The 22,724-nt window shown below is 54.6% G+C and overlaps 2 protein-coding genes across 8 annotated transcripts; both read left to right on the forward strand.

Annotated features, from left to right (window-relative positions):
* Positions 1-386: 386 nt before the first annotated feature.
* USP5 (ubiquitin specific peptidase 5) lies at positions 387-18,567 on the forward strand (the record flags this gene model as incomplete). Of its 7 annotated transcripts, none has more annotated exons than XM_080705319.1 (20): positions 387-596; positions 4,809-4,934; positions 5,855-5,921; positions 6,080-6,213; positions 6,336-6,481; positions 6,685-6,869; positions 7,821-7,915; positions 8,918-9,111; positions 10,321-10,392; positions 10,894-10,981; positions 11,108-11,233; positions 11,763-11,916; positions 12,241-12,415; positions 12,982-13,070; positions 14,684-14,875; positions 15,284-15,427; positions 15,511-15,656; positions 15,851-16,004; positions 17,516-17,600; positions 18,474-18,567. In XM_080705319.1, the coding sequence occupies 20 exons, from the start codon at positions 387-389 to the stop codon at positions 18,565-18,567; spliced, it is 2,676 nt and encodes an 891-aa protein (XP_080561445.1). The 7 variants fall into 7 exon arrangements, with proteins under 7 accessions (XP_080561445.1, XP_080561448.1, XP_080561447.1 ...); XM_080705322.1 differs by having other exon boundaries at positions 486-596; positions 14,684-14,806; XM_080705321.1 differs by having other exon boundaries at positions 486-596; positions 6,390-6,481.
* Positions 18,568-19,719: 1,152 nt separating this feature from the next.
* Positions 19,720-22,336, forward strand: TPI1 (triosephosphate isomerase 1; the record flags this gene model as incomplete). The annotated part of the gene is made up of 7 exons (XM_080705361.1): positions 19,720-19,945; positions 20,920-21,043; positions 21,148-21,232; positions 21,312-21,444; positions 21,718-21,803; positions 22,016-22,103; positions 22,218-22,336. 7 exons carry the CDS (start codon positions 19,720-19,722, stop codon positions 22,334-22,336), a joined length of 861 nt encoding a protein of 286 aa, XP_080561487.1.
* Positions 22,337-22,724: the final 388 nt, after the last annotated feature.

The following is a 22,724-nucleotide window of genomic DNA, read 5'->3' on the forward strand; positions in this document are numbered from 1 at the left end:
TTGGTCGACGTAGTTATCAATCACGACTCTCAAGCCCCGCCTCATTGGGTAACCCCTGTCCAAATACCAAGAAGACAGCCGCCCTTCTACTTCCCGATTGGACGAGTCCCCAGGAAAGTTTCAGGAATGGAAGGGTTTAAACAACCGTCGGTTTCTGCTCTTCGCTAGAAGGGACCTAAAGGCCCCCAGAGTCCGAGCAGTCGCAACTCCGGAGCCCCATTGGCAGCTCTACAGGAGATCCTGCCCTAGAAGAGTGGGATTGGTCCTTTCGGCCATCAATTGCCTTAGGAGCGCTTTCATTGGCGTTAGCAGAGTAGGGCAGAGGGCGGGGCGCAGGCAGGCTGGCTGCGTCCAACTGCCATTCTCGCGCGGCTTGCCCTCGGCGCATGCGCCTAACGAGAAGCGCTCATTGGTCGGGAGAGCAGGGGTGGGGGGGACTGGGAACGGTGGGAGCCGCTGTGTGTGGAGGAGCTGCTGCCGGTGTCATGGCGGAGCTGAGTGAGGAGGCGCTGCTGTCAGTGTTACCGACGATCCGGGTCCCCAAGGCGGGAGACCGGGTCCACAAAGACGAGTGCGCCTTCTCCTTCGACACGCCGGTAAGCGCATCCCCCTCTCCCGCAGCGAGCACGACTTCCTTCCACCGCCCTGGTCATTCCGCCGGGGCCTGCGAGGCTCGGGCTACCGCCTCCCCGCGGTGCACCCTGGGAGCTGTAGTCGCCCACGCTCCTCGCCGCCGTCGCCGCTCATTAGCTGGGGCCGCCGTGTGACTACCGCCCCCGGAAGCCGCCGCGCTCGCCCGCCCGCGCCGCGGCCCGCGGAGCACTGTGGGCCTCGTAGTCGCTCGCCGCCCTCCGCGAGGGCTGCAGCCCGACCGTCGGACTACATTCCCCATCGGGCCCCTGCGAAAGCCGGGAGTTGGCCTTGCCGGTGGCGCACGGCTCCCCGGGTTTTGTAGTCTCGTGTGGGAAGGATGGGGGCGACTCCCCGCTGTTGGGGGCCGGGGTTTGGGGAGGGAAAATGGGGGCTGCAGTTGCTACGCGGCTAGGAGGCTTGCAAGTGGGCTGCGGAGAAGTCGTGGTTCTGAGAAAACCCCGGGCAGACAACCTCCACCCGTGGCTAAAATGGACAGGGGGCGGGGAGGTGGGTCATTGGTGGTAGGAAGGAAAGGAAAGCTCTAGTCGTTTCTCCCTTGAAGTGAACCATGGCCGCAGTTCTTCCTCTCTCCGTCCCCTCCCCCGCTCACCACGGAGAGCACCCCCTTCAGAGTATTCCTAAAGAGATGCTTTCTGTCGTGGAGGATGTTACGGCCCCTTTCCCACCGGCTCCCACTCTTGCCTGGTTAGACAAAGCCAACACTCACACTGGGCTTCACGTTTTTGCGAGCTCCACCCGGTACCTCCCTTCCTGCAGCTCTGCCTTCCTCTGTCACCCTCAGCCAGAGATGAGCCACCAGCCCTGAACGGAGAGGGCAGCAGCTTGGCTGGGAGCCGCCCCCCTCATCCCCCCTCCCCTCAAGCGGCTGCCCAGCCCTGCCCAGGGTGTTCAGCCAGACCAGCTCATAGCCTGAAAACTGCAAGTCAGAGTGGAAAGCTTCATTTATGCATCACCAGTGCTGAGGAACAGCAGCATGATGTGAGGCCCAGTTCAGGACCATCACTGTGATTTGTGGTTTGCTTGGTCTGCAGGGCTTTGATCTGGGCCTCAGACAGTGTGCTGCTTCTCTGAAGTCTGACTTTGGCAGCCCTGCTTGGAGCAGAGCTCTGGGGTTCCCAGTCCGTGGTGAAACCAGCATCTTTTCTTTGCAACTGCAGAGTTTAATCATTTCAGAGCTCCCACCAGCCTCCCCGAAGGGAAAGGTTTTTCTTAATAATCAGCAGATGGCAGAAGTCAGTGGGTCCCTCTTTGTACTTACATTCACTCCTTTGTACTTATATTCTCTCCTTAGTAAGTGCTTTGCACGGTCCCAAAGAGGTTTTTGTAATTTCCTGATACTTTCTCTTTTTATTCCAAGTCAAGATATCTGCAGTGTGGCCTAGTTGCTTTGCAACTTCCAGCATATTTGATTATCTTCCAGTTGGGTTCATGGGAAAAAAGAAGGCTTAGCCGACCTCCCTGGTGAGAAATGCCCCATTTGCTCATGCACATTGCAGTCCACAGCATTCTGGGGAGTGGTACGGAGCAAGGGATGGGACTGAGAACTGCCTTAGATAGACAGTGCCCTATTTTTACTATCACAGCAGAGAAATTTTCAAGGCCACAGAGGCTTTTATTTTAGGAAGAGAATGCCTGTTGCTCAAAGCTTGGAGCTGAGGCAAGACCCGTTTTCTCCAAGTCTCTCTCCCACCTTCTCCAGCACTGTTTACAAAGGCGCCGATGCAGACTTGCTCATCTTTCAGGGAAGCGCGCCTTCTCTCCTCAGCTGTGACGCAGGGTGGACGCTTGTCTTCCCCTGTACTTCTTGGTTTATATGTGTTCTGGCTGTCTCAGCAAGGGTTGCTACACTGTTCTAAGAATGGGATGGCTTTGGGGTTGGGGGCTGATGGGCCTCAAGTGGGGGTCTTCCTTATTGGTCAGAGGGGAGAGGTAGAGGGCTGTTGCCTGTTGAGTGCTGGACTCCATGACCTTACCAGACAGGTTAGGTTTAGCTGTGAGTCCTAAACAAGGCATCCATCATGCCATGGAGGAACAGGAGAGGCGGGAGAAGACGCACAGCATGGGGCAGGTTTCAGCTATTTGTTAGACTGTGGTAAAGGAAAGATCTAGGCTGTTGGCAAGCTCAGGGGTAGGGGTATAGTTCAGAGCTGGAATCTCTGATCCTCAGATCTTAAAGGTTTTCTGAATTTGTTAGGTAATATAGGGTTGGTTTTTCTTAGGTATCCAAAGTTTGGGATCAGTGCCTAACATGTAGGTCTTTTCTCTCCCAAGAAAGGACTCCTTTTCCTTCTGAGTCTTAATTCCTGACACTGGCCCTACCCGTATGATGCCCATTTATTTTTTAAAATTATTTTCTGGATTCTCTTCCATAATTCTCTTGGCCCCAAAAAAGAGGTAAAAAAAAGTCTTCTGATTGGTGGGCTCCAAAGTTCAAAGGAGCAAGAGGTTTGCACACTTGTAATCCTAGTAACCGGGAGGCTGAGACAGGAGCATCACAGGTTCATGGCCAGCCTCAGCTACTTAGTGAGGTGCTCTGCAACTTAGTAAGATTCTGTTTCAAAATAAAGAATTAAAAAAGAGGGCAGAGGCCAGGCATGGTAGCACAGGCTTGTAATCCCCGCACTTGGGAGGCTGAGACAGGAGGATCACGCAGGTTCGAAGCCAGCCTCAGCTACTGAGGCTCTCAGCAACTTAGTGAGACCCTGTTTTCAAATAAAATATAAAATAGGGCTGGGAGTAGAGCCCCGAGGTAGAAAGCCTCTGGGTTTCACCCCCAGTACCACCAAAAAAAAAAAAAAAAAAAAAGAGGGCAGGATGCTGGGATGCTGGGGGTTTAGCTTGGAGGTAGAATTGCCCTGGGTTCAATCCCCACTTCTGAAAAACAAAAAGGAAAGAGGGAAGACGAATGGTGACTGAGAATTGTCAGCCCCTGATGTCCCTGTTGTCTATTTTCAAAGTCAAAGGCAGAAGCCAGGTGTGGTGGTACTTGAGAGACTGAAACAGGAAGATTGTATGTTTACATCCAGCTTCAGCTACTTAATGAGGTCCTCTGCAACTTAGAGATCTTGTTTCAATAAAAAATAAAGAAATAGGGCTGGGGATGTAGCTCGGAGGCAGAATGCCCCTGGGTTCAATCCCTAGCACCACACAAAAGAATGACAGACAGAAATGGGAGATAAGCCAGGCATGGTGGCGCACGCTTGTAATCTCCGCACTTGGGAGGCGGAGACAGGAGGATCGCACAGGTTCGAAGCCAGCCTCAGGTGTTTAGTGAGGCTCTCAGCAAGTTAGTGAGACCCTCTTTCCAAATAAAATAGAAAATAGGTCTGGAAGTATAGCCTGGAGGTAGAAAGCCCCTGGGTTCCACCCCTAGTACCAAACACACACACACACACACACACACACACACACACACACACACACACACAAAGAAATGGGGGATAATCTCTACCATGTGCCAGCTCCTAACATGCTAAATAAGTTTCCTAAGGCAAACCCTATCCTGTGTGTGTGTGTGGGGGGGGGGTACAGGGGATAGAACCCAGGGGCTCTCTACCTCCGGGCTACAGTTGCAGGCCTATTTTATATTTTATTTAGAAACAGGTTCTCACTGAGTTGCTGAGAGCCTCACGAAGTAGCTGAGGCTGGCTTCGAACCTGTGCGATCCTCCTGTCTCCGCCTCCCAAGTGCGGAGATTACAAGCGTGCGCCACCATGCCTGGCTTATCTCCCATTTCTGTCTGTCACTCTTTTGTGTGGTGCTAGGGATTGAACCTAGCACCTAGCTGTGTGATTCTCCTGTCTCAGCCTCCCAAGTACTGGGATTACAAGCGTGCACCACCACGCCTGGCGACAAACCCTCTCTAATCTCCTTAATTCAGAAAAATCTTTCAGACCTGAGGAACAGAGTCGTTTAGCATTGAGCAGTGTATATAACCCTGACCTTGCCAACAGCCCAGACCGTTCCTTAACCACCCTGTACCAGGGAGCTGAAACCTGGTCTGCACTGTGCATTTTCTCCCCCCTCCCCATTCCTCTGGGGTCATACAGTGTCAGAGAAGTGTTTCTTCTGGAAACCCGCAGTTTCTGACTCTGGTTTCCCCACCTGGCCAGGCCTCACCCTCCTTGTGTTTTTCCCCTGTCTCTGTCCCACAGGAGTCTGAGGGTGGCCTTTATATCTGCATGAACACATTCCTGGGCTTCGGGAAACAGTATGTAGAGAGACATTTCATCAAGACAGGCCAGCGCGTCTACCTGCACCTCCGGCGGACCCGGCGCCCGGTAGGACAGGGGCTGTGGTAAGGGGTGGGTACATCCAGACACATCCCACAGGAAACCAGTTTTGAGTCTCTGTTCCATCGTGATCCCCTGTTGGCCTCAGTTTCTCCCTTTCACTTTTATGTCATTAAAACTTGGCACAAGCCGGGCGTGGTGGTGCACGCTTATAATCCCTGTACTTGGGAGACAGAGACAGGAGGATCGCGCAGGTTCGAAGCCAGCCGCGTGTGATGGCTTAGGAGACCCTGTTTCCAAATAAAAATGTAAAAATAGGTCTGGGAGTGTAGCCTGGAGGTAGAAGGGCTTCCAGGAACCCCAGTAGCACCAAAAAAAATAAATAAATAAAAAATAACTTGGCACAAAAAGCTGAGTGTGGTGGCGCACACTTGTAATCCCAGCATTCGGGAGGCTGAGACTGGAGGATCACAGGTCATGGACAGCCTCAGCTACTTAGTGAGGCCCTCTGCAACTTAGTGAGACCCTGTTTCAAAAAAAGAATAAAAAATAGGGCAGGAGATGTAGCTCGGAAGTTGAATGCCCCTGGGTTCCATCCCCAGACCTGTTAAAAAAAAAAAAAAAAAAAAAAAACTTGGCACACTAGGGTTTGGTGGCGCATGCTTATAATCCCAGTACTTGGGAGACTGAGACAGGAGAATCTCAAGTTCACGGCCAGCCTCAGCTACTTAGTGAGGCCCTCTGCAACTTAGATCCTGTTTCAAAGATAAAGAATAAAAAATTGGGCTGGAAGGTATAGCTTGTATGTAGAATGCCCCTCGATTCCATCCCCAACACCACCAAAAAAAAAAAAAAAAAAAAAGCAAAGCTTGGCACAGAGGTGCTTTAGCTTTGTTCTGAGATTAAACCAGTCCATTCCTTCCATCCCTGCCGCCCATTGCTGGCCCTGCCCTTGCTGTTCCTTATAGAAAGAAGAGGACACGGCTGCAGGCACAGGAGACCCGCCGCGGAAGAAGCCCACGCGGCTAGCTATTGGTGAGCATCGCCGCGGCCCTGTTCTTCCCGAGCTGCTTTTTCTCAGCCTGCGTGGTGGCCCCAGGGCTCCAGAGAGGACAAGGCGAAGTGCCGTGTTGGAGGAGGGACGTGACCTGTGCTGGTCGCCCCACTCTCCCTCTTCTTCTCTATCCCACCAGGTGTGGAGGGCGGGTTTGACCTCGCCGAGGAAAAGTTTGACTATGACGAGGATGTGAAGATCGTCATTTTGCCAGATTATCTGGAGATTGCCCGGGATGGGTTGGGGGGTCTGCCTGACATCGTGAGAGATCGGGTATGAATGTCTCCCCTCCCCGGCAAAGCTTTGGGGGCAAGGGCTGGCATAGTAATGGTGTGGACAGCCTCAGTGGAGCTGGGCGGGAGGGCGTGGGCCAAGACTGACCCTGGCTTCCCCAGGTGACCAGTGCGGTGGAGGCCCTGCTCTCAGCCGACTCCGCCTCCCGAAAGCAGGAGGTGCAGGCCTGGGACGGGGAAGTCCGGCAGGTATCCAAGCACGCGTTCAACCTCAAGCAGTTGGACAACCCTGCTCGCATCCCTCCCTGGTGAGGCCTGGCCCCTTCACCTCTAGCACAACCCGCAGAGAAAGGGCCAGGAGGCCACCTTGCTGGGGGATGTGGTGGGAGAGAGGCAGGGAGGGAGACCGGGGGACGCAGTCGGGGACACCCAGAGGAGAGGAGCGGGGCAGAGCCTCCGCCCCCACCCCGCCCTCCCGCCCCGCATCCCAGCTCGTTCTCTCCCCGCTCAGTGGCTGGAAGTGCTCCAAGTGTGACATGAGGGAAAACTTGTGGCTCAACCTGACAGACGGCTCCGTCCTCTGTGGCCGGCGCTATTTTGACGGCAGCGGGGGCAACAACCACGCCGTGGAGCACTACCGGGAGACGGGCTACCCGCTAGCTGTCAAGCTGGGCACCATCACACCGGATGGAGCTGGTACTCCCTGCCCTCCCATGCCGCGCGCGCGCGTGTGTGTGTGTGTGTGTGTGTGTGTGTGTGTGTGTGAGGGGGGGGGAGGGAGGAAGGGATGGAGGGGGGAGGGAGGGAGAGAGATTGAGATTGTGTAGGTAGCTGGGGCTTGAACCTTGAACCTGGGCATTCTACCTTCCAGCTACACCCCCAGCCTTTTTTTTTTTTTTTTTTTTTTTTTTTTGGTGGTACTGGGGATAGAACCCAGGAGCATTCTCTCTCCAAGATACACCCCCAGCCCTATTTTTTAGCCTTTATTTTGAAACATGATCTCACTAAGTTGCAGAGGCCTCACTAAGTAGCTGAGGCTGTCCTCAAGCCTGTGATCCTCTTGCCTCAGCCTCCCAAGTACTGGGATTACAAGCATGTGCCACGCCACCATGCCCAGCTCCCAGCCGTTTTTTATTTTGAAACAGTGTCTTGCTAAAGTTGCTGAGGGTTTCTAACTGTGATCCTCCGTCTTGGCCTCCCAAGCACTGGAATTTTAGCTGTGCACCACCAGGCTCAGCTAGCTAGCTCAGCTAGTTGTTACTCATTTCATGTGATGTGAACATACATAACACTCCAGATAAAAATGAAATTTCCAGTGCCCTCCCCCACTCTAGTCCCCTTCCTAGAGGTAACCGTTGTTATCCATTTACTGAGTGTCCTTCCAAGCCTAAATTACCATAGTTCCTAATGCTACAGTGATAGAACCAGAATCACAGTTGATTCCCACCCTCACCTCTTTTCCTCCATCTTCCCTGGCAGCCAGTTCCAGCAGTACTTGTGACCTCACTGATGCTTAAGGGAGCCAGGAGGGCGACCCTGACAGACTGTTCTCCTGTCCCACCAAGGCCCTTCTGGGTGAGGGGTGGGATGGGTAGCCGGGCCAGCCCTGACCACATCCCCTGACACTGGGTCTGCCTCCTGCTCTAGACGTGTACTCATATGATGAGGATGACATGGTCCTGGACCCCAGCCTGGCTGAGCACCTGTCCCACTTTGGCATCGACATGCTGAAGATGCAGAAGGTAAGACCCCTGTTAGCTTCAGATTCTTTTTTTTTTTTTTTTTTTTTTTTTATCCTCTGGTCTGGGGATGGAACCCAGAGGCATTTGACCTCTGAGCTACAGCCCCTGCCATCCGTATGTGTGTGTGTGTGTGTGTGTGTGTGTGTGTGTGTGTGTGTGTACACACAGACACACACACACACATACATACATATATATATATATTTTTTTTTTATTCTTTATTTTGAAACCGGGTCTCACTGAGTTGCAGAGGGCCTCACTAAGTAACTGAGGCTGTCTGCGAACCGCGATTCTCAGGTCTCAGCCTCCCAAGTGCTGGGATTACAAGCGTGTGGCTCAGCTTCAGATTCTTTTAATTCCTGCCTGAGGCTCAGGTGGGGTTTTGGAGAGTGCTTTCACAATTAACCCAGTCCCAGGGATGTGTGGGCTTCCCCTGAAGAACTTTCTAGAATCATTTAGTCACTCAGTGAATACTACCAAGTAGCTATTATATGCTAGTCACTGTTGAATAAGAAAATGTGGTCCTTGCTTTTATAGTTTTACATTCTAGAAGGAAGCACGTCGTTAGTCATGTGCACAAATAAGTGTTAATTACGAGCTGTGCTGGGTGCTATGAAAGAGGCAAGGGGTCTGCCCAGAGTAGTTCACACAGGGGGTCTGCCTGGTCTGGGGTCGGGGACCGTTCTCTAATGTGTGTTCCTATAGTGACAATCGGAAAGGTGAGCAGGAGGGGCTTCAGCGTGGAAAGGACATCTCAGGGAGGGGGAATCTTGCTCTCTTCATCCCCTTGTGTAAGCAGAGGTCTGGTAGCCAACAGGCCCTTGGATCCCTACCATGGCCTTCCAGAACTTGACCTGGGTGACACTCCACGTACCTTCCATAGTGGAGTTCACAGTTCCACACATTCGGGGCTACAGCTGGGTCTCATCCTGGACTGAGAGATCAGCGTAAAAACACAGGACTGGGTTTCTTACCCAGTCTGAAGTGCCCCTTCTCATGCAGACGGACAAGACGATGACCGAGTTGGAGATCGACATGAACCAGCGGATCGGCGAATGGGAGCTGATCCAGGAGTCGGGCGTGTCGCTGAAGCCCCTGTTTGGGCCTGGCTACACAGGCATCCGGAACCTGGGGAACAGTTGCTACCTCAACTCTGTGGTCCAGGTGCTCTTCAGCATCCCCGACTTCCAGAGGAAGTGAGTGCTTCCCTCTCCCCACTCCAGCCCCTTGTCTCTGCACTCAGACATCCTCAGCTCCTTTTGTGGGCCTCCGGGGACACTCCTTCAGCTGCCCTCAGTGCGTGTGTGTTTGTAATCTCAGTACTTGGGAGGCCAAGACAGGAGAATCACAGGTCTATGGCCAGTCTTAGCAACTCGGGCAACTTATTGAGGCTCTACTTCAAAATAAAAAATAAAATAGGGCTGAGGATGTAGTTCAGAGGTAGAAGGCCCCTCCCTGGGTTCGATCTCCAGTACTCCTCTCCCTCAAAACACAGTAAATCGTGTGTGTGTGTGTGTGTGTGTGTGTGTGTGTGTGTGTGTGTGTGTGTTCTACTGGGGATTGAACTGAATTGAGGGGCATTCTACCTCTGAGCTATACTCCCAAGTTCATTGATTGATTAATGATATTTATTTATTGTGGTACTGAGGATTGAACCCAGGGGCATTTTACCTCCAAGTTACACTCCCAACCCTATTTTATTCTTTATTTTGAAACAGTTTCTCACTAAGTTGCCAGGCTGGCCTTGAACCTGTGATCCTTCTGTCTCAGCCTCCTAAGTGCTAATCTGGCAGAATAGTTCCTATTCCGCCGTGGCGTGTGCTATGAGGGGAACAAGTCGTAGAACTGCTCCCCCATCACCCCAGCACACATGCCTCATGATAAAGCGATAGAGCAGAATGCCAAGTGCCAGGCCTCTCGGGGGCCTGGAGGACTCAAGGGTTAGCAGGTGGTCTTTATTTTAGGCCAGTGACGTCAGATAAACACTCACATAGACATGTAGCAGTGGGTGGGAAAGAGGGGAGAACAGGAAACATTAAGGTAGAAGAAAGGCAAATTTTTAGTATAAACAAGTTTACTGTCTGATTGGGAAACAATTAGAACGTGAAAATGTAGAATGGCTCGGCAGGTTCTGTCCAGTAAAATATGAACTCTGTCCTAATCCGGGCTGCCTTCTCGGTTCTTGGGTGTGTCTCGGGGAGGAGGCAGGGAAGGGCAGCTCGGGGTGTACCGTGTGCCTGCCCTGCTGGCAAGGGAAGCAGGATGGCTGCTGGAGAGTCAGCCATAGGGGCTCCCCACTCTGGGGCAGCCTGTTCACTGAGTACGTAGATGATGGCTGCCCCTTTCCCTCACCTCGGCACTCAGGCCAAGGAGGATGACTCCATCATCCTTTCTTTGACTCTTAGGTATGTGGAAAAGCTAGAGAAGATCTTCCAGAATGCCCCGTCGGACCCTACCCAGGACTTCAGCACCCAGGTGTACGTTGCCAGGTCCTGTGTGTGAGCCTCCTGGCCATACACCTTCCTTCTCCCTCATGACCCCTTGGGGTGGGCAGCCCCTGAGCCCTTGGACACTTATAAGCTTTTGGGTGACTGTTTTTTGTTTTTTGGTTTTGGTGGCTCTGGGAATTAAACCCTGGGGCATTCTACCTCTGAACTATACCCCTAGTCTGATTTTATTTCTTATTTGGAAACAGGGTTTCACTAAGTAGCTTAGGCTGGCTGTGAGCCTGCGATCCTTCTGTCTCAACCTCCCAAGTACTGGGATTACAAGTGTGTGCCACTGTGCCCAGCTCTTGGGTAACCGTTTCTGTCTCGAGCTGGGTTCCTTTGCAACCTCAGGGTTTTTTCCCCACACTTCTGAGTGTTGTCTAAAAAGGGCCACAAGTAGGGTTGAGTTAGGGGGTGGGGGGAGATACACACAGCTGCAAGGATCTTCACTGGACTGAAGCCAAGTGGTTTTCTTGGCTACTAACGCAGGGCCAAGCTGGGCCACGGCCTTCTCTCGGGAGAGTATTCCAAGCCCGCATCCGAATCTGGTGATGGAGAGCAGGCGCCGGAACAAAAGGTGAGTCTAGGATTAGATCCCTTTCAGGATTTGGAATTTGGGGGAAACTGAGTCTGGGAGATGTCTGCAGGCGGCCACTCGATGGCCTTGGAGCCCCAGCCAAGCCCCTCCCTTGGCTCTGCCTAGGAAGTTCAAGATGGCATCGCCCCTCGGATGTTCAAGGCCCTCATTGGCAAGGGCCACCCTGAGTTCTCCACCAACCGGCAGCAGGATGCCCAGGAGTTCTTCCTTCACCTCATCAACATGGTGGAGGTAAGGGCCGGGAAGATGGCAGATGGACACTCCTCCTGTCTGCCTTCATTCACTCGCGCTCCCTCCTGCCCACCCCTTCCTCTGCGAGTGCGGACCCAGTCTCCCTATAACACGACAGTCCTGTGCCGAGCCTGCCCCGTGAGTCCCGCGTGACCTGAGGCGAAGAGTCAAGACGAGAGTGCCCCAGAGCAGACTCCACGAGGGCTGGGGTGTAGTTTGGAGCCCAGTGCTTGCCTGCTAGCATGCATGAGGCCCTGGGTTCAGTCCCCAGCCCTGGGAAAGGGGAGGGAGGGAGGGGAAGCAAAGGAACACGATACGAGAAAGAAAATGGTGTGAGAATACATACTACTTATAAAGGAATATATGAGGACCTGCTGTGATGGGGCCAGACCTGGGGAGGAGGAGGGTGTATTAGGGTAGGCTGCGACTGTCTGCTTGCATCCCCTCTTCCCGACTCCACAGTGAACCTTTTAGACCCCATTCTGTGCCCTGGCCCCCCAGACCTCCCTACCGTGCCTCTTTCCCATAGAGGAATTGCCGGAGCTCTGAAAATCCTAATGAAGTGTTCCGCTTCCTGGTGGAGGAAAAGATCAAGTGCCTGGCCACGGAGAAAGTCAAGTACACCCAGCGAGTTGACTACATCATGCAGCTGCCCGTGCCCATGGAGGCAGCCCTCAACAAAGGTGGGTTGCTCACCCTCACGGGACTTGTGCTGACAGAGGCTGAGGTCCCCAAGCATGCACGGGCACCTGAACAAGAACAGAGCCTATTGTACGCCCTGCTCCCAGCCCAAGGTCGGAGCTGGGCCCCCAGGGGGAGGTGGGTTGAGCTCAGCTGCAGCTTGTTAGCAGCGCTCTGTTGAGACAGGTGAGATACGTAGGGACGCGTATCTGGCGGTTTGGGGGAGGGCAGAGGATCTGGAGAGTCATGGATACAGAACCAGGAGGGTGAGGCTGAATGGGGAAAGGTGGTACCCTCTAAGAACCACCACCCAATTCTATCACCAGAGGAGCTTCTAGAATATGAGGAGAAGAAGCGACAAGCTGAAGAGGAGAAGGCCCCACTGCCAGAGCTGGTTCGGGCCCAGGTGCCCTTCAGCTCCTGCCTGGAGGCCTATGGGGCCCCTGAGCAGGTGGATGACTTCTGGAGCACGGCCCTGCAGGCCAAGTCCGTAGCTATCAAGTAAGTACTGGGCCTGGCCTCCGGCTGCACGCCGTGGCAGGGCACTCCCCCAGGATGACATATCTGCCCATGGGGATTCTTTCATCCCCTTTAGTTGGGAGCTCAAGGTTGAATTTTCAGGGCTGGTGATCTGTCCCCGAGGGAACCAGGAAACCCTGGCAGACACAGGCCATGACTCTTGTTACCTTGTCCTGCCTGACCACACCCTCTTCTCATAGTCAGAGCCTCTTTCTAGTGTGGCCTGTCTGTCCTTCCTCCTTCTACTGTGGCAGAACACAGGCCCCAGGCATCAGCTGAGGGCAGGATCTGGACTTGCAGCACGCGGCCTCTGATGGGGCTCAGGGTCTGAAGGAATGCTTTGGTCTCAGGGATTTAGCTCCAGCCCTTTGCTGCTGTTGACAAGCCCTCTTTGCCTTCTGTAGCCCCTTTGTTGCTAGAGGGGAGGAGAAGAGTGTGGAGTACCTTCCTGGTTATTGGGACTACCCAGGAGAGGCTGAGCCGCAGGGCAGGGGTCTTGAGAGAGAGCCCTGGGGTCTGCGGGTACCAGCACATTCTCTCTTCCGTAGGACCACACGGTTTGCCTCATTCCCTGACTACCTGGTCATCCAGATCAAGAAGTTCACCTTCGGCTTAGACTGGGTGCCCAAGAAACTGGGTATGGTGGCTGGAATGAGGGCGGTGAAACGATATGCTAGAAAAAGAAAGGGCCTTAGCACATGTAAACTAAGATTTCTCAAGCTTTTCTCTGAAAGGGGGAAAAAATAGGCTTAGATGTTTCAAAAAATTGCATCTAGTTTGAGCCGGGCATGGTGGTGCACTCTTGTAATTGCAGTACCTTGGAGGCCGGGACAGGAGGCTTGCAGGTTTGAAGCCAGCCCCTACAACTTAGCAAGGCCCTCTGCAACTTAGTGAGACCTTGTTTCCAAATAAGAAGTAAAATTGGGCTGGGGCTTTAGCTCAGAGGTAGAATGCCTCTGGGTTCAATCTTTAGTGTTCCCCCCCAAAAATGCATCTGGTTTGAAAAGAACTGTTTAAAGCTATTAAAGGAGCCAGCCGGTGATGCACACTTGTAATCTCAGTACTTGGGAGAGGCTGAGACAGGAGGATCACAAGTTCAAGGACAACCTTAGCAAGTAGTGAGACACTATCAACCTAGCGAGACATTGTTTCCAAATCCAAATAAAATAGGGCTGGGGATGTAGCTCGTGGTAGGATACCTTGGGTTCAATCCCCAGTATCACACACACACACAACTAAATAAAGCTTAATTATTAAAGGACTTCTTTGGAGATTGGGGGCATCATTAAAAAAGAGACTGACTTTATGATTTACAGCTAAAAATGATTTTTATGTTTTATTTTTAAAATCAGTGAGGTATTTGATAATGTTGAAACAATTCTCATGAGCCTCAGAAATCACAGTATCTCAAGAACTGATTTACCAGCTAGGCGTGGTGGCACACATTTGTAATCCCAGCATTCTGGAGGCTGAGACCAGAGGATCGCGCTTCGCAGACAGCCTCAGCTACTTAGTGAGGCCCTTTGCAACTCAGTGAGACCCTATTTCAAAATAAAGAATAAAAAATAGGGCAGGGTATGTAAGCTTGGAGGTTGAATCCCTTGGGTTCTATCTCTAGACCTGCAAAAAAAATAATAAAATAGGGCTGGGGGTGTAACTTGGAGGTAGAATGCTCCTGGGTTCCATCCCTAGTACTGCCAAAAAATAAAAAACTGATTTACCTTAATTTTCTAGATAAGGAAGTTAAGATCCGGAGCCGTATATATTGTTCTGTGTCACAAGTCAAGCACCCCCCACCTTGTCCTTAGTCATGGTAGTAGATCTAGGGCTAGAGTCCAAATCTTTAGGCCCCTAGACTCACTAATTTTATTTATGTTTTATTTTCATTTTTTGGTGGTACTTGGTGGTGGAACCCAGACTCTTTCTACATCTGGGCTACACTCCTAGCCTTATTTTATACTTTATTTGGAAATAGGGTCTCACTAAGTTGCTGAGAGCCTCACTAGGTAGCTGAGGCTGACTTTGAACCTGTGCAATCCTCCTGTCTCAGCCTCCCAAGCGCAGGGATTACAAGCGTGTGGCACCACACCCAGCTCACTAACATTTTTATTGCAGTAGGACTACCAAGGTTGGCACTTCTTTCAGCAGGTCCTTGTTACACAGAGAGTTTCAAAACATGGGCAGGGACTCCAGAGCCCAAAGCCTTGGGCGAGCCGCTGAGGCGACACTGTCCTGCCCTTCCGATTGCAGATGTGTCCATTGAGATGCCGGAGGAGCTAGACATCTCCCAGTTGAGGGGTACAGGGCTGCAGCCGGGAGAGGAGGAGCTGCCTGACATTGCCCCACCCCTGGTCACTCCGGATGAGCCCAAAGGTAGCCTTGGTTTCTATGGCAACGAAGACGAAGACTCCTTCTGCTCCCCTCACTTCTCCTCTCCGACATGTTAGTGACTCTTCTTCCTGCCTGTCTCTCCCTTGCTGATGGGGGCCCTCTCCCTCACCTCCCCTGGCCTGTCCTTTTGTTTCTCCTGTCCTCCCTCTCGTATTTCCTCTGCCCTCTCTTGATGGACATGGCGACTGACTGGAGGGCTCCCAGCCACATTCCCATTGTGGGTGGCAGCGCTGGCCACTGCGTCTCTGCCTTTTTTACCTCCTTGGTTCGGGTGGGGTGGGGTGGGGTATCGTGCTCCAGAAATGGGGCCCATGTTGTGTTCTTATTTTAGTTCTGGGCTGAGGTACTAGTCTGTGGAAAGAAATTGCATGGAATGGGTGCCTTGGGCGAGGGCTGAGGGCCTGGCATGTCAGAGGGAAGAGAAGCAGATAGAAATAGTGGGCACTGTTGTCCACACAGCGCCCATGTTGGACGAGTCAGTGATCATCCAGCTGGTGGAGATGGGCTTCCCCATGGATGCCTGCCGCAAGGCCGTCTACTACACAGGCAACACTGGGGCCGAGGCCGCCATGAACTGGGTCATGTCGCACATGGATGATCCAGGTAGGCGAGGGCGAGTGGCGGGCGGGGGCGTGGAGCAAGGCTACCGTCCTCCCCCACGTACTTCAGCCCCTTCCCGTCCACAGATTTCGCAAACCCCCTCATTTTGCCCGGCTCCAGTGGGCCCGGCTCCACAAGCGCAGCTGCTGACCCCCCGCCAGAGGATTGCGTGACCACCATTGTCTCCATGGGCTTCTCGAGGGACCAGGCCCTGAAAGCTCTGCGGGCCACGGTATGGGCTGCCCAGCTCAAACCCGGGCCTGTGGGGAAGATGAGGGTGGAGTGCGGTTCCATCCTCGGCGAGTGGGACCCCGGCCAAGTGCAGGCGCCTCTGTGTGAAGGCGGTGGAGGAACCCAGGCTTCCTCTCACTGCCGTGCTCTCTCCCCAGAGCTTGGTAGGAAAGTAACACTTCCCTCCTCTCCAAGAACAATAGTTTAGAACGGGCTGTGGACTGGATCTTCAGTCACATCGACGACCTGGACGCGGAAGCTGCCATGGACATCTCAGAGGGCCGCTCGGCGGCCGACTCCATATCCGAGTCTGTGCCAGTGGGACCTAAAGTCCGGGATGGGCCTGGAAGTGAGTGTCCCCGGGAAATAGGGCAAAGCTGGTGGAATCCAGCCACGGCGACACCAGCCCCTCGTCCCAAGGCAGCCCTGCTCTCAGATCTTTCCACTCACAGGACGCATGAGGGTGGGGTTCCAGCAAGCTGAGAGAGCCTTTGGCCTGAACGTGCCCCATGTCCCCCAGAACTCTTGTCCAGCTTTTGAGCTCTTAGGTACATCTTTGGACTGCCACTCAGGAATCCCTTCTCCTGGCTGGGTGTGGTGGCACACCCCTGTGATCCCAGTACTTGGGAGGCTGAGACAGGAAGATCACAGGTTCAAGGATAGCCTCAGCAACCTAAGGAGACCCTGTTTTAAAACAAAAAATAAAACAAGGGTTGGGTGTGTAGCTTGGAGGTAGACTGCCCTGGGTACAATCCCTAGTAACACACATGCACAGAAAACAAAAAGAATCCTATGCCAGGTGGTATGGCACCAAGGTGTAATCCCAGGAGATGTAATCCCAGGATTTATGAGACTGAGGTAGGAAGAACACAGGTTCGAGGCCAGCCTCACCAACTTAGTGAGACCCTGTTTCAAAATAAAAAAGCAAAAGGGCTAAGGGTATAGCTCAGGGGTGGAATGCCCCTGGTTCAATCCCCAGTCTTAATTAATTAACCGGTTAATTAATTTAAAAAGGTAGCTGGGCATGGTGGCACACGCTTGTAATCCCAGCATTTGGGAGGCTGAGACCTGGAGGATCGCAGTTCGCAGACAGCCTCAGCTAATTAGTGAGGCCCTTTGCAATCCAGTGAGACCCAGTTTCAAAATAAAGAATAAAAAATAGGGCTGGAGGTGTAGCTCGGAGGTAGAACGTCCCTAGGTTCCATCCAGTACCACCACAAAAAAAAAAAAAAAAAATGGAGCTGGGTGTGGTGGTGCATGCTTGTAGTCCCAGTACTCCTTAAGGCTGAGACAGGAGGATCCAGGTTCACAGCCAGCCTCAGCAGTTTCAGCCCTCAGCAATTTAGTGAAACTCTGTTTCAAAATAAAAAATATAGCAGTAGTGGTGTAATCCCAGTGCTTGGGAGGCTGAGACAAGTTCACAGTCAGCCTCAGCTACTTAGTGAGGCCTTCTACAACTTAGAATTTAGTGAGACCTTGTTTCAAAATAAAGAATAAAGAATAAAAAAGCCAGCCTAGTGGCACACACTGGTAATCCCAGCACGCAGGAGGCTGAGACGGGAAGAACCTGGTTTGCGGACAGCCTCAGTTTACTGAGAGGCCCTTTGCAACTCAGTGCGACCCTGTTTCAAAATAAAGAATAAAAAATAAGAGCTGGGGGTGTTGCTTGAAGGTAGAATGCCCGTGGGTTCCATCCCCAGTACCACAAAAATAAATGTTTAAGTAAATAAAGGGGCTGGGATTGTAGCTCAGAGTACCTCTGGGTTTAATCCCAGACACACACACACACACACACACACACACACACACACTAATAATAACCCTCCTGTTTTCCCCTCTTCCCTCTCTCTCCTTCCCCAGAGTATCAGCTCTTTGCCTTCATTAGTCACATGGGCACCTCTACCATGTGTGGCCACTATGTCTGCCACATCAAGAAGGAAGGCAGGTGAGGGGCTGGCAGTGTGTGTGTGTCGGAGGGAGGAAGGACAACTGGAAGTTCCTAGGGCATTTGTGGAGAAAGTAAAAGACTCCACAGGGGCGCGAACACCCTGAGGCTGAGAGACTGCCTTTTGTCGGGGGCAGCCTGGCCACCGGCTTTTGTAAATGAAACTTCGCACGTGGCCACACCCTCGTGTGTTGCCTGTAGCTATTTTCACATGGCCACGGGAAAGTTCAGTAGTTGGACCAGACCAGATGCCCGCAGAACTGAAAATACTGACTGGCTCAGAAAATTTTCTCACCTCCTGCCTCACAGCAGTGGTGGAGGGATGGTTGTACAGATACTGGAGGGGCCGGGCCTGGTGGTTGCACGCCTGTAATCCAGTACCTAGGAGACTGAGACAGGAGGATTGCAGGTTTGAGATCAACCTTAACAACTTAGCTCTGTGTGAATACACACAGAGCTAAAGACACCAAACGGGAGCCGGGCGTGGTGGCGCACACTTGTAATCCCAGCATTCTGGAGGCTGAGACTGGAGGATCGCAGTTCACAGACAGCCTCAGCTACTTAGTGAGACCCTTTGCAAGTCATTGAGACCCTGTTTCAAAATAAAAAATAGGGCTGGGGGTGTAGCTCAGAGGTAGAATGCCCCTGGGTTCCATTCCCAAAAGAAAAAGACACCACCTAGCAGACACAGGAGAAATGACCCTTGCTATGAGATTATTAAGGTCTCAGATCCTGTAGCAGCTGGCTGTAGACTTGGGGATCCAGGCAGAGAAAGTGGAAGCCTCGCCCCCGGATCACCTGCAAAAGGCAGAGTCAGTGCACCTTTGAGTGCCCAGATTGTTAATCCATCTGTCCCTTTTCCTACCTCCCCAGATGGGTTATCTACAATGACCAGAAAGTGTGTGCCTCTGAGAAGCCGCCCAAGGACCTGGGCTACATCTACTTCTACCAGAGAGTGGCCAGCTAAGAGCCTGCCCTCGCCCCTCACCGCAGAGGGCAGGGGACCGGCCACCTGGCACGAGGGATGGGGCTGAGGGATGGGTTCAGCCCTGCTCTGTACCCTTTTTCTTTTTGTCCCCGGCAGCAAGGAAGAAGCTGGTGGCCACAGGAGAGTGGCCAGGCAGAGTGCAGGGGCTCTCGTAGACTTTGGGGCTAGAGCAGGAAGGGAGGGCCGGCCGTCTGAGGAGACTTGCTGCCCCTGCCCCTGCTCCACAGCGCTCTACTGTGCAGCCTGCCCGCCCTGGTGTAGGGAGGGCTCCTACTCGTGTGTGCAAGTGGGTGTAGCTTTGTGCATCCTCTTCCAGGGGAGGGGAGCTCTGCCTCCCCTCCTCCTCCTCCGTGTTTGCTCCCCATGTGGTTGGGCAAGGAGGGGCTGAGGGAAATGGGGACCCCCTTGCCCTCCTGCCTCGGTCTTTACCCCACCCTGTCTCTTCCCTGTCCTCTGGAAAATGCCAAAATACCTGATGTGAATAAAAGTACAATGGCTAACCGCATCTTGTTGGTGCCTTGGGGGAGCCTCATCTTCCTGCGCCATTCCTTGCTGGCCGGGCTCGCCCCCCACCCCAGGCTTCTCTGCCTGCCCTAGCGTAGGAGCTCTTGGAGGACTGAGTGAGATGGGGACGCGGGACAGTGGCACCCGCAAAGCAAAGGGCGAAGACCTCTCCTTTCAGAGGCTCGCAGGAAGGGCCCCATACCCCGGTGGAACGGCCAGCCGGGCAGAGCGGGAGGGCGGGGCGATGACTGGGAAGCACCTCTGCCCGCCCCAGAGCTGGGCGCCGGCCTCGCAGCCAGCGCGCCTGGACCCCACGGAGGGCGCTTGCTGAGCGGGCGCCACTCCAGCGGGAGGGGCTCTCCTGGAGATGAGGCCCCAGCCATCCGGTTAAAGCCCAGTCTCTGCCCGCCAGCTCCCCTCACCCTCTGGGCCTGGGAGCTGGCGCTGTGAGGTGGGCGCCCCAGCGCTCCAAGGGCTCGGGGCTCGCCTCTCCCCACGAGTCCGGCAACAGGCGGGAGCCACTGAGCCCGACACCTAGAACGTTGCTGCAGAAAGAAGGCGAACGTCAGAACCTTGCCACACTGGGCGGGCGGCTTCCCGGGCGGGGCGGGCGGGCGGGCGGGCACCATGGCTGAGGACGGGGAGGAGGCGGAGTTCTGCTTCACCGCGCTCTATATAAGCGGCCAGTGGCCGCGGCTGCGCGCTGATACTGACCTTCAGTGTGCCGGCTCCAGCGCCATGGCGCCCTCCAGGAAGTTCTTCGTGGGGGGCAACTGGAAGATGAACGGGCGGAAGAAGTGCCTGGGGGAGCTCATCTGCACCCTGAACGCGGCCAAGGTGCCGGCCGACACGGGTGAGCGTGCGGGCCGGCGGGCGGGCCTCCAGCTCCCGGCCGGGCGTCAGCCCGCGCAGGCCCGGGACGTGTTGGGGAAGAGCCCTTTAACGGTGCCCTGGGTGGGGGAGAGACTCGGGGTCCCCGGGAAGATGGGCCCTGGGCGGGTCTGGGGCCGCACGCCCCGGGAGCCGCGGTGGGAGCGAGCGGAGCCTGGGCCTCGGTGGGCGACCGGGAGACGCGGCCCGGGCCGGCGGCGTGCGGGAGCAGGCTGAGCTCCGCGGCATGGCCGCTACCTGCCCCGCGGCGCTGGCTCCGTGCGCCTCTGCACGTAGCCCCTGACTCCTCCCCGCGCCGCCGGCTCAGAGCCCTCTCCGCCTGCGCGCCTGCTGCCTTCTACGGAAGGGCCAGAGCAGGTGCCTAACAGGCAGAGCCATTTGGCCACGAGGAGCAATCCCACAGCTTTCCCCAGCCTGAAAGTGAGAAAGCGCAAGGACCCAATGAATTAATCCCCTGCCACCCACAGGCAGAGTGCTGGCCTCCATCCTCCCCTCCCCCCGCCCAGCCAAATCCCAGGACCAAGGGCATCCTCTGCTTGCTTATCTCCCAGAGACCCCAGTACCAACGGTCCCTTCTCCTTTTGCTAGACATCCTGCCGTGGGTGGGGAAATGAGGATGGGCTATTTTAGCAAGGAGGCAGGGCTGGCCCCCGGAGAATGCTGAGTCTGGGAGGTACCCGTGCCCAGAATAACCCGAAGAAATTGGAGCCACAGCTGTTAAGAGCAGAGGGCAGGCCGAGGCTTGGAAGAGACATTTGGAAGGCTTGGGAGTTGGGTGCAGGCCTGCTCCCGGCTGGGAAGTGGACAAAGGTCATCTTGCTGGACTGGAAAAGGGAGGAGAGCAAACTAAGAAGGCAGGCAGGCAGGCCAGGGCCCCTGAGCGCCAGAGCGTGCAGGCTCGTCCCCACGGACCACCGACCACCGTCTCATCCACAGAGGTGGTGTGCGCGCCCCCTTCTGCCTACATAGACTTCGCCAGGCAGAAGCTGGATCCCAAGATTGCCGTGGCTGCGCAGAACTGCTACAAAGTGACGAATGGGGCCTTCACTGGTGAGATCAGGTGAGATGGACTGGAGGTGGAGCACCCTCGGCTCCCTGTCCTCACCGAGGGGCAAGGCACAGGGCGCGCTGTCTGCTGAGCCTTGGCTTTGTGTCTTCCCTTAGCCCTGGCATGATCAAAGACCTCGGAGCCACATGGGTAGTCCTGGGGCACTCGGAGAGAAGGCACGTCTTTGGGGAGTCGGACGAGGTTAGTAACCAGGAGAGGAGATAAGAGATGCTTTATTCAAATCAAGAGAGACGTCTCATTGAGTCTTGTTTCTGGACAGCTGATTGGGCAGAAAGTGGCCCACGCCCTGGCAGAGGGACTCGGGGTAATCGCCTGCATCGGGGAGAAGCTAGACGAGAGGGAAGCTGGCATCACTGAGAAGGTCGTTTTCGAGCAAACCAAGGTCATCGCAGGTATCTCAGGAGAAAGGGACCTTTGAACCCAGCCGGGCCCACAGAAACCGGGAGGGTGGGTCCGAAGCTCCACAGCCCATGGTGATCCCAGAAAGGAACCAACAGCGTTTCTTGCATGGTCCTATCACTTTTGCTACCCCTGAAGGCTCAAATGCCACCTGTCCGACCCTCGGGGGCCACCAGGGGGCGGTAGGCCGTCATCGGTCTCCTTTACCCTGGGGAACTTGTCTGGAGGTTCACTCTCTACCTCCCTCTGTGCTCTCGACCCTGCAGATAACGTGAAAGACTGGAACAAGGTCGTCCTGGCCTACGAGCCCGTGTGGGCCATTGGTACTGGCAAGACCGCTACACCACAACAGGTACCGGCCCAGGAGCCCTGCCCTCCCAAGCCCAGAGACACAGTGACTTGTCCAAGGGCATCCATTCCATTCCAGCGCCTGGCTGAGATGGAGCCTGTGTTCCGGCATGGCCTCCAGGGCTGTGGCCTGGGATTTTCTCCGGCAGTGCTGCGGTTTCTCTTCTTGGAGTGAGAGGCGGGAGGTTCTGATCTTAGTCTGCCATCTTGTTCTAGGCCCAGGAAGTACACGAGAAGCTCCGCGCGTGGCTCAAGTCCAACGTCTCTGATGCGGTGGCCCAGAGCACCCGCATCATTTATGGAGGTGAGTAGGTTTGGCGCCGGGCTGAGAAGCAGGCTGAGCCCCCCCTCTGCCTTGGAGGTAGAATGGAGGGTACCACCTGTTCCTGACCGAGCCCTCTTTGTGCTCCCTTCCCAGGTTCTGTGACTGGGGCAACCTGCAAAGAGCTGGCGAGCCAGCCCGACGTGGATGGCTTCCTCGTGGGCGGTGCTTCCCTCAAGCCCGAGTTTGTGGATATCATCAACGCCAAACAATAAGCACCATCGTCCGCTCCACCCTTCCTGCTCCTCCAGGGCCCAGGTAGCCCAGAAGCCCAGTAACTGCCCCACCCACTGCACGCTTCTGACGGCCTCATCTGCCCCCGCTGGTGGCCTAATCCAAACTGTACCTTCCTTTCCGGTTTACACCTTTCCCCTGTAATGGCTGGGACCAGGCCATTCCACTTACTAGGATGGACAGAAGCAAAGCCACCAAGGTGACTTCTTGCCATAGAGGCGGAAGGGGTGGAGCTGGCTTGTGGGTCCCCTCGGGCCCCAGCAAGGGCAGGAGAGAGAAAACACCCTCCCCCTTACACTGTGAGGCCAAGATCCTCCCCTCAGAAGCCAGGGATGCCCCTCTCCCATGGTGCCGACGCCCCGTGTTGTG

Source organism: Muscardinus avellanarius (assembly GCF_963383645.1).
Source record: "Muscardinus avellanarius genome assembly, chromosome: 11".
In the NCBI taxonomy this organism is placed as follows: Eukaryota; Metazoa; Chordata; class Mammalia; order Rodentia; family Gliridae; genus Muscardinus; species Muscardinus avellanarius.